Source organism: Varanus komodoensis, unplaced genomic scaffold (assembly GCF_004798865.1).
Source record: "Varanus komodoensis strain SLA01 unplaced genomic scaffold, ASM479886v1 scaffold1, whole genome shotgun sequence".
Classification (NCBI taxonomy): domain Eukaryota; kingdom Metazoa; phylum Chordata; class Lepidosauria; order Squamata; family Varanidae; genus Varanus; species Varanus komodoensis.
In genome coordinates, this window is record NW_025335268.1 from 2,290,393 (window position 1) to 2,303,726 (window position 13,334).

The 13,334-nt window shown below is 38.4% G+C and overlaps 1 protein-coding gene across 1 annotated transcript in view; it reads right to left on the reverse strand.

Annotated features, from left to right (window-relative positions):
• Nucleotides 1-13,334, reverse strand: part of USH2A (usherin) — a 579,889-nt gene that overhangs the window by 95,308 nt on the left and 471,247 nt on the right. Inside the window, exons 56-59 of the mRNA XM_044449731.1 lie at nt 12,202-12,385; nt 9,086-9,243; nt 2,266-2,424; nt 1,336-1,498 (exon numbers count right to left, since the gene is read on the reverse strand). Coding sequence (XP_044305666.1) covers nt 1,336-1,498; nt 2,266-2,424; nt 9,086-9,243; nt 12,202-12,385 — 664 coding nt within the window. The remainder of the gene's footprint in view (nt 1-1,335; nt 1,499-2,265; nt 2,425-9,085; nt 9,244-12,201; nt 12,386-13,334) is intronic.

The window sequence follows — 13,334 nt, forward strand, 5'->3', positions numbered from 1 at the left end:
CAGGGAGTCCTTCCTTCTCATTAGGTGGCCAAAGTATTTGAGTTTCATCTTCAGTATCTGGCCTTCTAAAGAGCAGTCAGGGTTGATCTCCTCTAGGACTGACCGGTTTGATCGCCTTGCAGTCCAAAAGACTCGCAGAAGTCTTCTCCAGCACAATTCTGAGGCCTCAATTCTTCAGTGCTCAGCCTTCCCTATGGTCCAGCTTTCACAGCCATACACTGCAACTAGGAAATTACCCCCATTCATTTATACACTTCTGTCTCTTGAACCGTACGTGTAGTTTTGCTCCACATTTTCCTTTACTCCTGTTTTCCTTAACTCCACAGATCCAAAATACATTAATTTCCTAGGTTCCTGATTTTCAGGCCCTACTTTGTTCTACTTCCTTTGCTCACCCTGTCTTTTGGGCAGTCCCACTTTTTGTTTTCTTCCACCGCTGCATACAACCCATCTATTTCTTAAGCACTGAACTGTTTTTTTCAGAACGCCTTTCTAAGTTTCAGTTACCCGTTTCAGCTGTCATTTTTCTGAAATTTCATTCTTCACATACTTTCCCTTCAGGTTTCTTTTTCTCTTGATTTTCCCTTCCTTCAGCTTTCTTGTCTTTGGGAATTCAGGCCCTTGGTAGCCAAGACTTTCCCCATTCCTCAGCTATCCCCTGTATGAGGCTTTAAACCCAGCCCAACCAACAACTGGCAGTGTTCTTTTCCCAGTTATCCAACCACATTAAGACTATAATTTTGTCCAAAATGTTTTATAGGCTCTCAAGGTGTAGGGGAGGATCCAAAGCAGGTTATATGAAGGTTGGCTCCTCACTGGAGGAAACCAGATTTTGTTGATTTTTGTTTTGAGTTACATGCTCTTGAAGTTACCCCACTAAAGTATTTCTGACCATGATGAATGAAGGACAGACAGACAGACAGACAGACAAGTTCAAGCAGTAGTCACCTTGCAGTTATTTGGATTGCAGGATCTATGCTAATAAAGTGCTGCACATTTCTAAAGAGTATTCTCAACCACCTGCATTTATTACTAATGTGCCACCTTAAGGCTTAAAAGAAATGCCATGTAAATGCTCCTTTTGCAGTTGCCTGTGCACAAAAGTCACAGCTGCATGGTGAAAGTTCACACACCTGTGCAAATGTTAAAACCTTTTTCCCACATATTTCACCAAAGGTTTACTATCTTGTAAGTCAAACAACATTGGCTTGCATGTGGCCTATAGGATCATGCAAACCTACACAGGTAGAGAAATTCAATATTCTTAGAGCTGAATGGTAGATATCCTGCAGAAGCAACATTTAAAAAAAAATAAAAGTGAGGTGTAAGACCTACCTGTAAACAAAGTAGTTCCTGATTATTCCATTGGGCTTCCTAGGTGGTGACCATTTCACCTGTATAGATGCTGATCCAGTGGCTGTAATGACAGGGGAGCTTAAATGCATAGGGGGTGCTTCAGCAGTCCTTGCATATGTTCGTTCACCAACTCCACAGCCAACTAGGAAAAAGTTGAGAGGATCAGGTTTGTGGGTGTAACAAGGAAATATTGTTCAAACTAATCAGGTGAACAAATAAAGAAAGCTAGGAAACGGGAAAGAAAACTACAGACATCCCAAGCTTGCAGAATGTGTGGCTTAGTAAACTGAAAAAAAAGTATGTCCAAACAGTCTTTGCAGTCTTTGAGCTATTTTAACATATGTACATTTTATACTCTTGAATTATTAAGTCTTGTCTTTGTAGCAATACATAAACTATTTTCTGTTCTTCCACTTTCCCTTTTAGGATTCAGACGGACACAGATGGGCACAAAATGGATAGAAAAACAATGCAGAACAACTTCTGTGGAGTTTCAGCATATCCCTTTAGATTTTGGATATTCCTTGTAATCAGAAAGAATAGAGCTGGTGAGGAGGGGAGAGGAGAGGAGAGGAGAGGAGAGGAGAGGAGAGAGAAGCTGATGTGAGAATGGATTTTATTCAATATGTACTACTCGGACAATTTTTAACACTCTGTTTTACGTTTTTCATAATAATTTGATAAAAAAGACTAACATTGCCCAAATAATGGTCTGAATTTTCTTTTAAAATATTCATGATATAATATGAAGAAATGTAAAATGCACCACTCAGTGCCAGGGTTTGCTTTTACTAGGTAAACATTTCAGTTCAATTTCAAAATAAGATGTTATCTGCTTTGCTGAACAGAATACGTTTTGTAAAACTGCACTGTCTGCTGATCACGAAAGTGAGTTATTTAACATCTTACCATCCTGGCAGGCTTGTATCCTTATCTCATACTGGCTGTATGGCTCCAGATGGTCCAAAAGAGCAAAGTTAGGCTGGCCAACTGATTTTATAAGGGGAGAGGTACTGCCAGAATTTAGTAATATGTTGTACTTCAAAGGCATGTTGGTTTTAAATGATCCTGTTATAAAATAAACAATTCATTGGATTGAAAATGTTGTTTCAAAGTTCAAACAAGTATGTAGTGGCTCCTGCATACCACTGGTCATATCCGAAAGCACTGGATAGACTACTATCACAAATGATGTTGCAGTAATGGAAAGCTAAGGTTCCATTTGAACAATCAGTTGCCAACCACTTGCAGGTCTTAGGTCTATCAAGTGGACCACTGGTGATTGTGCAACGGCTTAAGCAACAGGACAAAGCAACAGTAATCTATTTATGTAGCAGTTTCTTCTGCTAACAGTATGTTGAGTTAGACAATGAGAACTCTGTGCACCCTGAAGCACTAGATTGTGGCATGGAGATGAAATCATATTTCGTAACAATGTCACAGAGCTAGTGTGTGCATGTTCAGCGCTTAGTGATCACTTAGGTTGGTCCATCTGCCACCAGAGAGGAACCACCAAAGAAAGATTTCTCAGTGACAACCCATTACAATTATCAATGGGGATGTTTCACACATTTGCTTCAGCCTCAGGAAAGACATGTCATCAAGGCCCTAGTCAGACCTTCAGATAACACATGGATAGGTGGAGTGGAATTTTACATGCTGTTCCATAGTCTTCCAGAATGCCTTCTTGTCCACAGGTATATTTAGACCTGCCTTGAAGGAGCTTGTGGAACCAGCATGCAGGTGGTTTTAATCTTTAAGCCTCACAACAAGATTATGCATCAAATGGAGAACCGAGAGAGGATGACTGGCCCAAAGCCACAGATAAGGCTTCCTCACCAAGCATAGATTCAGAATTTAATGGGCTATATTACACTTGTAGGGGCAGCCTTACTATGAAATAAGGGAAAGCAGTTGGTTTGGACAGCAGATTCCAGCACTGGTGTTGCCATGGTGTTGTCTCAGGCCTCTTTTTGCATGTCAAGCAAAAGTGACAGAGGGGTCTTGTTTGGACTTTTTGCTTCAGATGAAACAAGTGCCAAGGGCAGACTAAGAAGTACATGTGTAAAAGTTGTCTTGGTTTAATCTTCTCAGAAAGAACACTCAATATTATAACCAAGAAAAAAGTCAAAACAATACACTTCCTGAAAAATGCCATTTATATCAGCATACTTTGCCCTTTTTTGCATGTAAATATTTCCCCTATAAGTTCATACCTTTGAAAACGAGAAAAGCAAATGTTCACAGAAAATGAAAAGGTGGTGGCCAGAAAAGCTTCCGTGTTTGAAAATATCTGGAGCAAGACTAAAACTACGACAGCATTGATATTTTGATGAGTGAATGGAATGAAATGGGCAGATTTGTTAAAGTCAGCTGGGAAACCACACGACTTGGTTAGTTCCAGAGTTCATAAATTTATGTCAGAATAAAAGGAACAGTAAAAGCACAAGTGAACCAATTTACCCTAAGTGCAAATGGCAGTTTTGTTATTTGGTGTCAAAGTTACCGTGAGCACAGTGACAACCTGCCATAACGCATTTTCGTGTTCACTAAAGAACAAGGATTTAGTTGGTTAATATTCCCAGCAATACTCCTTTTCATAATTTACAACAACTAGATGCTGATAGGTTATTTAACATTTATGAAGTTAAGATGTAATCAGAAAACCCTGATTATCTTTACAAATAAAAAAGTTAAATTATTCCACTTTTTTCTTCCATGACTTCATTTGGCAGCAGGTGCATATTTTGAAGCAGGACAAGTCAATCAAACAGCATCTTTGGGTTTCCCCTCCCCCCTTTCCCTTTGAATGTGGACAATGAATAATGGACACTGTGGGAAAAATATGTGAAATTTTGTGAAAAAATAAAAGAAACTTCATAACTAAGGGCATTTCATAAGGAAATGTGTAAGAAAGATAATTTTGAAAAAATGCTTTGTTCGTGATTAAAGGCACTATTGATATCGATTGGTGAAAAGCTATTTATTTTGCTTGAAATATACCCCAAATTCAAACCTCATAATGAGTAGTCTAGTTTTATTCTTGTTGGGAATGAAAGGGACAAGTATTCTTGGTGTGCTTTCCAAGGTCAGGCAGATTCAGATTCATCAAATGGGATCCTGGGAACCAGAATTCTCTGACACTGAAATGGAAGAAGCAAAGGGGCTTATCGCAAGGGCACCCTCCCAGCGTTGTTCAGGCAGACACTGGAAATAGCCAGGATTTAAAATGGTACGGAAGAGAGAAGAAATCCTGTAGCCACCTGAGCCTGGCATGACTCTTGACCCCATGACACGACATCAAGAGAGGCAGGCCAACCAGCAAGAGGGGCAACGGGCAGAGAAGAGGCCTGTACATCTCCAAAAGGGCCCTGCCAGAGGGAAAACCCTCACAAGGAGGGTTCTTGGAAGCAGTTGCTAGACTGGGTTCGCTGATCTGTGCATGTTCAAAGACTCATTTTTGGTTGGTTGTGCATTCTGGAAATGCACTGGAGAACAAAGAGCTTTTGCTAAAGAATGGGCTGTAGCTCTGGAAGTGCAAAGTGGGGTCTCCTGGCACAAGTCATCTACCCAGAGGACTAAGGCAGTTCTAAAGCCCTTTTCTCCAACAATTCCCATAGGAGTGATTGTCAATGGCAAAGTTTTATGTGCACTGGGATAACAAAGAAATGTATTCTGGGATATAATTGGCATGGATGTTAAACTGATTCCCTGCCCTAGTGATCCTAGCCCTTGCAAATAAAATGCTCACAGCAACTAAATTAACCAACTATTGCTCTTTCAGAAATTAAAGTTCTATTTTCCCTAGCAAGTGAAGTGTCCCCAAGCATCTCCACCCCCATCCCTTAATCATTTTAACCACTGCTTGGATATCTTGCCATTTAGCTAAGATAGGAGTTTTGAATTATGTCTATAAAGTTATAGAATTTGGAGACATCACTGCTGTTGAAACGTCATAATTAAAATGAAAGGAGACTCCATGGATAGGGTAGCCCATAATTAATCCTATGGGGCCTTACGTGATCCAAATTTTATTATAGGAGATAGAGGGATCGAATGCCAAAATGCAGTCTCTTTCCATACACAGGAAGATACTGTGGCCAGCTCGCCTCTCATCAAAACTTGATTAATAAAAAGTCATTTTATTCCTGGAGAATATCAATTAAAAAGACTGTCTCAATGGGAGAATCACTGCCAACCCTTATTATAAAGGTTGACCTTTGAATGTAAAAGAGAGAAATATGGTGATTCAATATGATGTTTTGAATACATAACTGATGAGTCATTCATGAAAAAGCAAATTCTAAAGGAAAATAAAAGTAGAACTACAAAACCTGCCATGAGTACTTCCTTGGGGATATTTAGCTTCATCGCTCATTCTGTAAGTAGGAAGCAGCATCTGTAGGCCTCATCACTGCCTATCCCTATCACAATGACCTCCAGTTGCATTCTTAGCCATTTTCCTCAGGCATCATTTTAATGGGTAGAATTTCCCTTTCAATTTTAGCCCTTGAAAGACTCTCTTAACAAGGACATAGTGAAACAACATCTCCACCTTCTTAAGGGCATTTCTAAAAGTGCTTTATCATGTCAAGATTTTTAAGAAACAAAATGTCTTAGTTTATCTCTCCCTTCTGCCACATCCCTAGGTTCATCCCATACACCCCGTTCTGTTTCCTTGGTTAACTCAGCCCTGCTTTCACCGTAGTTAGCCTACCATTGTTGGTCTTCTGCAGAAACACACACCCTACTGCAGTCAATAAACTCCTCCTTTCTCATCAAATACTATGCAACCTCTTCATGACTAGGAACAAGAGAGAAACCTAGTCATTCATAGTGCTTCTGTTCCATTTAGAATTGTTAGCTATGGAAGAAGCAGCTGGACAGTAAGTATTTGTAGGAATAAAAACAGGCATGCAATAATTAACTCACATGCCCATTGTTTGATGTTTCATGAAATAGATGAATAGGAAAAGTGTGTAGTCTGTGTGCTGAGCTAACTCATCTGCTTCCATGGGAGATGCAGAATTCACTTTATACCCAATCCAATAGGCAACTGAGAGTGGCAAATTTAAGCAAGGTATAGTAGAAGTGTTTCACAGTATCAAAAACGTTGCATCCCAAATTTTAATTAAAAGAAACAGATAAATGATTTTTAAAAATAATGCTCAGATTATTGGAAATATCTATAGGCTTTGTAAATTACACATGGTGTAAGCAGTATATGATCTTATGTTAATAAGACGTATTCTGTAAGTTTTTTTTGAAGTCAATGTAAAATACATAACCTCTGCTTTTGGATGACTCTGTACACCCCACAGCAGAAACCCGGTTCTTTTTTTCTGTCCACAACACAATTAAGTAAACACCAAGTTTATTTTATAGTTTTTAAGTGTAAGTAAAAACATCCAAAGTTCATTTTTAAATTGTTAAGACAAAAGTAAAGAATGGGCTTTATGACATGTGTTTTCAGTTACACCATGGTTTTATTGGTAGATTTGATTTTTACCCTGCTTTTCTACCAAGAGAAATGGCAGCTTAGTATCATGACAGCTTAGTATCATAAATAAAATGATTGAAACAACAATAAAACAATTTCATCCAAAGACAAAAACATAATAGAAGAAATAAACAGAGTATTATTGTATACTACCTTTGTGATTAACAGATTGATTAATATGGGATTAGTACAGAATGTCTGCTGGTATATAAGGTCTATATTATCTCCATTCCCTTTCGCTACCAGATTTGCAAGTGAACCATGCTGCCCTTGCTCTTATCTTTATTTTCTGTGCAAGAGTTGTTTTCCTCCCCCAACGCTCAAAAATGCATGTACCACCAATGTGGTTAGCACACAAACATTTTTCTGTAAAAGATGTTCAAGTACTTTTTCAAATATTAATAGCATCTGTGAATAGAGAATTGATTCCCTGAATCAAGCTAAGGTCCATCTAGTCAATGAATCTGTGCCCAGCAATGACAAGGAAGATGTTGCTGGAAGTCCATAAATAATGGCTAGTTGTTTGTCTCCAAGTTGTTCCTGTGACAACAGGTGTACGGTCCTTCTAGGTCTGTAGATTCATTGTAATTAATCTGTATCTTTAAATCTTTTATATATGCATGTAAGTAAAACAGATGGAGGGGGGGAAATGGGAGAACACAGAGAGGTCTGTTTTCCAATGAAACATAATTAAATTTCCCATTTTGGCTTTTAAGTTTTGCATGTGTTTAACAGCCTGACCCTATGCAGAGTTAGGCGCAGGATCAATCAGTTTAGCCATGTCTAATTTGGGCTGTGAGAAGGTCACAAAAATGTATTTATAATAGTGAATATTCAAAGCTTTCATTGAAATTTATTATCAAAACTGAGACAGTATGAGACACTTTCCAATGAAATCAACTGTAGATTATAAGTCAAATTCATCTGCCTTCTTTCTGGGTTCTAAATCCTTCTAGGCAGTAGAGGGGGCGGGGGAAGGGGAATTTAATTTAAGATTTTAATCTTTTTCATATATTATAGCATTTCTATAATGGATTTTGTGCTTCTGGAAACTAAAAGATTGACAGCTCAGGATATTATAGATCTATTAACCATTGGTTCAATGGGCAACACTGGAATATTTACTATTCTAAGCATGAGTGCAAACGTTTACCAGGTAACTTTATATTTACTGTTTTTATATCCTATTATCACCCTCTTTCTCTTTTCCAAGGTGAAAATGTTTTAAATAATTAGGAAGAAAAAACGCATGATAATTAATTCTTCTGCCATATAGATCAATACCCCTGAATATTTTTCTAGCGTTTAGAAGTTAGAATTTAAAAAAAAAAAATCTAGGTTAACAACAGTGAAGCACTCTGCAATAAATCAATGTCATTAATTAAATAACAGTTTTAGACAGAGACCTCAATTTCTGTCTGAAACAAGAGTTGCAAACTTTTAATATTTACAGTTGCTCATATTTTGCAGCACTTGTGGCCTAGAGTCACAAACAGTATAGAAAGTTCAGTCGATATAGAAGACTCAATTTACACTACCCATAGGTTTCTAGAAATTCCGGTCAAAATGGAGACTACTACCTGTAAATTTAGTTGATTGGCATATATGCTCACCACCTACTAGAAACTGGGGTCCTTACTGGTAGAGCTTGTCAGTACTGCCTTTTGGAAGAGTTGCCAGCTTCCAAACTGACTGAATTTATCAGAAAATTAGCAGAAAGGGGAAAACAAAGAGCAAGTATTAAAAGCCCAACTACCACTAATTGTAGCATCTTGTTCCAAAGCTAGCTTTAATTAATATATTAATTGGACATAAGGTATAGAAAAATGCTAGTATAAGTGGAGGCCCACCATTAAATAAAAAAGCACAATTTGGCATATTGTCATCTTTTCCATGTGAAAAGAACACAGCCTGTTCTGTTGCTTAATTATTTCACTAATTATTTTATCATCAACTAGAGATGGCCCTAGACATTTTGGTGCCTGAGGCTAAAAATCCAAATGGTGCTCCCCTCCTGCCATTATGTAAAATTATAATAAGCTAATGCCTTTTCCTGATACACCCAAATCTGCCACCTGAGGCAAGATGGCTCATCCTGTCTAATGACTGGGTCAGCACCTCCCTAAATTACCAAAAACCCAAACACAGGGCAAAATCGATAACTGCCGCAGATAGATAACATTTCATATATCCAAATTTACTATACAGTACACAAATACAAATGCTTACCAGGAGTGTTCCAAGCTACAAATATGGAGAATGAATCAATTACTGTGACATTATATGGGATATGAATTTCCTCTGGTGTTGCTACTGGTGTCTGGATAATATATTTGTCACTAATATTGCTGCCACCCCATGTGCTGGCTTCTAGCTGGTAAATGTACCTATAAAGACACACCAATAAAGAAAAAAGAGCAAAAAGAATCAGAAACAAGAAAATCAGTGTTCAAATAGCTGCAAGTTATTTTCAACATATTTATGTTTCAGAAGTTGCTGTATGTAAGATAAACTCACGTCATAAACCATATTGTCTGTCACATACAAATAAAATACATACACCTGGATTTGTGTGTGCATTTGTTATATGTATGGGTACACACATGCACTTGTGCACACACACACACACATTCACATTCACATACTTATGCAATATGACATTTATGCAGTATGGGGAATCTAATCCAGGAACCTGAAGAGTAGTTACTGATAACCTGTTGGTTGAAAGTGAAGAACAGGTATTTAGACTCAGAGTCTACTCCCTCAGCCATCCCATACAGCTGATAAGCTAACAGCACTGATTATATATGCCACTGACAGGAACCACACACATGTGTTGAATGTGGTTTTCTTCCACCCCATGAAGCACACCTTTTTAGAAAGGGTGGGGGCGCTTTGCACAGCAGAAACATTTCCACCTCCAGAAATTCTTGCTCTATCAGAGAAATAATATGTAAAAATTCTTAGTGAATAAAATTACTGCTATCAGATTTAATACGGTCTATTACTTAATCTGAAACACAATCACATTGGAGTTTATAATGACTGGTACAATCAGCCTGGAAATCCATGCTCAAATCCAGTGGAAATCAATGGATGCTGCACTAAGAGAACATCTGTGTGGGTAGGGGTGTGTGTGTGTGTGTGTGTGTGCACGCACGCGTGGGCATAGAAGGCTACTAGCGCTGGTCTGCAGGCTTTCTCCACGATCAAAGGCAGTTTGCCCAGTTATTTGGGCAGGAGGGTGATGTGGAACACAAGTGGATTTTCTATGGGCAGCTGGTTGACCATTGTTCATACAGAATGCAGGACCGGATGGACCTTTGGTCTGATGCAGCATAGGTTCATTTTATGTTCTGTTGGACATGCCCTATTCTTCTTTGTGTATTGGATAAACAGTTATATAAATGCCTCTTTATACCAGGTGTCAGCAACTTGTGGCTCTTCAGATGCTTTGGCCTACATCTTCCATTGTCCTAAGAATAGCCTATTATTATTATTATTATTATTATTATTATTATTATTATTATTATTATTAGAACATTTCTATGCCGTCCCTTGCCGAAGCCTCGGGGCGGCTTACTACGCAATACAATACAATACAAAAATAACAATATAAAATTAAAATTAATAATATAAAATAAATAAATAAATAAATAAAAACGATATAAAAGAAGTTGTAAAAGAAAAGAAGAAAAGGAAAGGAAAGGAAAGGAAAGGAAAGGAAAGGAAAGGAAAGGAAAGAAGTCGCCCTGGCCAGATGAATAAGTGAATATTGTTAACAGTTAAAATGACGTTTAAATAAAAAGGTCTTCACCTGGCGCCGAAAAACAAATAACGACGGCGCCAGGCGGACCTCTCTGGGTGACCATGATGGAAGGTGGAGTTCAGAACATCTGAATGGTGATAAGTTTCCTAGCCCAGCTTTTCAAGAACAAATGTTCTATCCTTTCACTGTTAGAATTTCCCAAGAACCAACCATTCCTGAAAAATATTCAGGGGGCACATAGCTACACAAGTTCACACATTCATAGCACAGAGCTATAGGATACATTCCATGACAGATTTCACTAAGGAACAAGAATTTATCAGACCATGTTGCGAGTGAGTTGCGAATGTGAGAGAGCAGTAAAAGCCAGTTTATTTGTATATAATAGCCGCCCTGAGTTCCATAACTGCTTCCCCATCCATATCACCCTGAGACATTGCGATGGGGGCGGCATAAAAATGTTTTAAATAAATAAATACTGGGATGTTTACTCATCTAGGTCTTAATCTTTGATTTCCTCTTCCCCTGCAAGCTGGTGTGGCAGAAACTGAAATTGGCAGATGCATCTAGATAGGCTTATGTATCTATATTTATATTTCTATCCTGCCCATCCCCCAATACAATAAAACAATGATCCACCCACTACAACTGTGACTAACTCAGTCTTAGAGGTACAGTAATAAAATACAGTTTAAAAATGGGAATGAAATCTAACTATTAAAATATTGGGAGAATAAAAAGGTTTTCACTTGGCACCAAGACAAAGACTAGAAACAAGGAATGGGTGTCATATCTTTGGGAAACTGATTCCATAGATGGGATGCTGCAACCAAGAAGGCCCTTCCCCTAGTAGCTACCCGCCTTGCTTCCTTTGGAGGAGCTCTCAGTGAAGGACCTTCACTGATGATATCAGGATTCGAGTAGGCACATACAGAAGGAGGTGTTTCTTCAGATACTCAACCTGTTTAGGGCTTCAACTGTTAATGTTAGCACTTCAAATCAGGCCTGGACTTCAATCAGAAAACTATGTAATTGATAGAGGACTGGGGTGATGTGCCTTGTAGTCCCCATTAGCACCCTTGCTGCTCCATAGGTTGAGGGCTTTGAGCTTTTCCTAGTTTGTGTTTCAATTCCCATTTGAAGGGTTGCCACCACACTTTTCTGCCGCTCCTACCATCTTTACCAGCTATGAATCAATTAAGTACGATATGGTCTTTTCCATGCTGGGAATGGTATACCTATTGAATTGGGTTGATGTGGATGGATAGGAATGTTGTTTCAGGCAGTTCTTTTATGATATGGATTTACAAAATTCATGCATTTCTGAATATTAAGTACAGAAAGATGTTGAGTTTTTAAAGTTTTACATGCAGGGGAAGAGCAAATAGATTCATCCATTTCTATTCCATTGTAACTAGCAGCAAGCCACAGACTATTACATATTCAGCATTTGTTTGCATGTTTCAAGACACCAATATCAGGGGTCAACAGATGGATTGTGCACCAACATTTTGGAAGCCATCATATATTATATGAAATGCCTTCTTAAGGTTATTATACATCTCTGGCATTTTACCTGCTGTTTGGTTGAAGGTCAGAATGAGTGAAGTTCTGGTTTTCTTTACCACCCTTGAAAATCTCTTCTCCATTACATAGCAATCGATACTGAGAAATAATTCCATTGGGTTCCTCTGGTTCATCCCAGTACAATTCCACGACAGTTGAGCTCACTATGATATGACGAGGCTGTGACCACACCCCTGTAATTTCATCAGCAACACCACTTGTTAAATACAATTGCTACTCAAAATAATAGTCTTCACAAATGTTCCTTATACAATCTGATGAGAAAGCAGAGTATCACCCACTTATTTAATTTCATTAACAGGCTATTATTGAAATCTCTGTTAACACACAACAGTTAACCAAAAATACTTTCAGCTCGATCTGAAGGCTCACTGTGACATAAAACAGTGTTATATATTTGTATCTATTTATTTATCTGGAGTACATCCCACCCTCAACAGATCCTCAGAAGGTGGCTAATAAAAGTTAAAGGTTCATTAAAACAAGTTAAAACAAAATATTAAAGCCCCACAATATAAAAGCAGTCAAAAGAATTAAGCAAAAACACTGTTCTGCATAATGGCAATACACCAGTGTAATATTGATCATTAGAAGTCATGGAAAATAAGCATGACCTCAGGTAGGCAATGGGTGAGAAGAAGATTCTACAATCAAGTGCCAGAACCAAAGAAGGTTTTTCCTTTTGCAACCTCTTGTCACACCCCAGACATCTGTGCATCCGATGGGCACATTTTGAAGATCTTTGGGCCAATAGGCCAATGTATTGCCAAATAATAACCCATTTGCTTTAATGAATCCCTGTATGGCAATACAGAATGTAAATAACTGATGATCCACATCCAGAGTGGTATTGTAATGAGGAGGGAAGGCAGTTCTGATCTGGACTGGGGAAACTGCACTTAGAGTTTAGAAAAAAAAAAAAAAGCTGTAGCCGCTAGCTACGTCTTTACAAGGTTGTATGCATGGGGTCCCAGTATATAAGATGACAATTATATCACACTCCTAAACCACAAAGGGCTTTGAAGACAATCCCAACACCTTGGATAGAGCCTGGAAACTAGGATCAGTCTAGTTGGCAACACACATGTGTCGTGGATTCATAATGCCAGTCACAGTGAACAG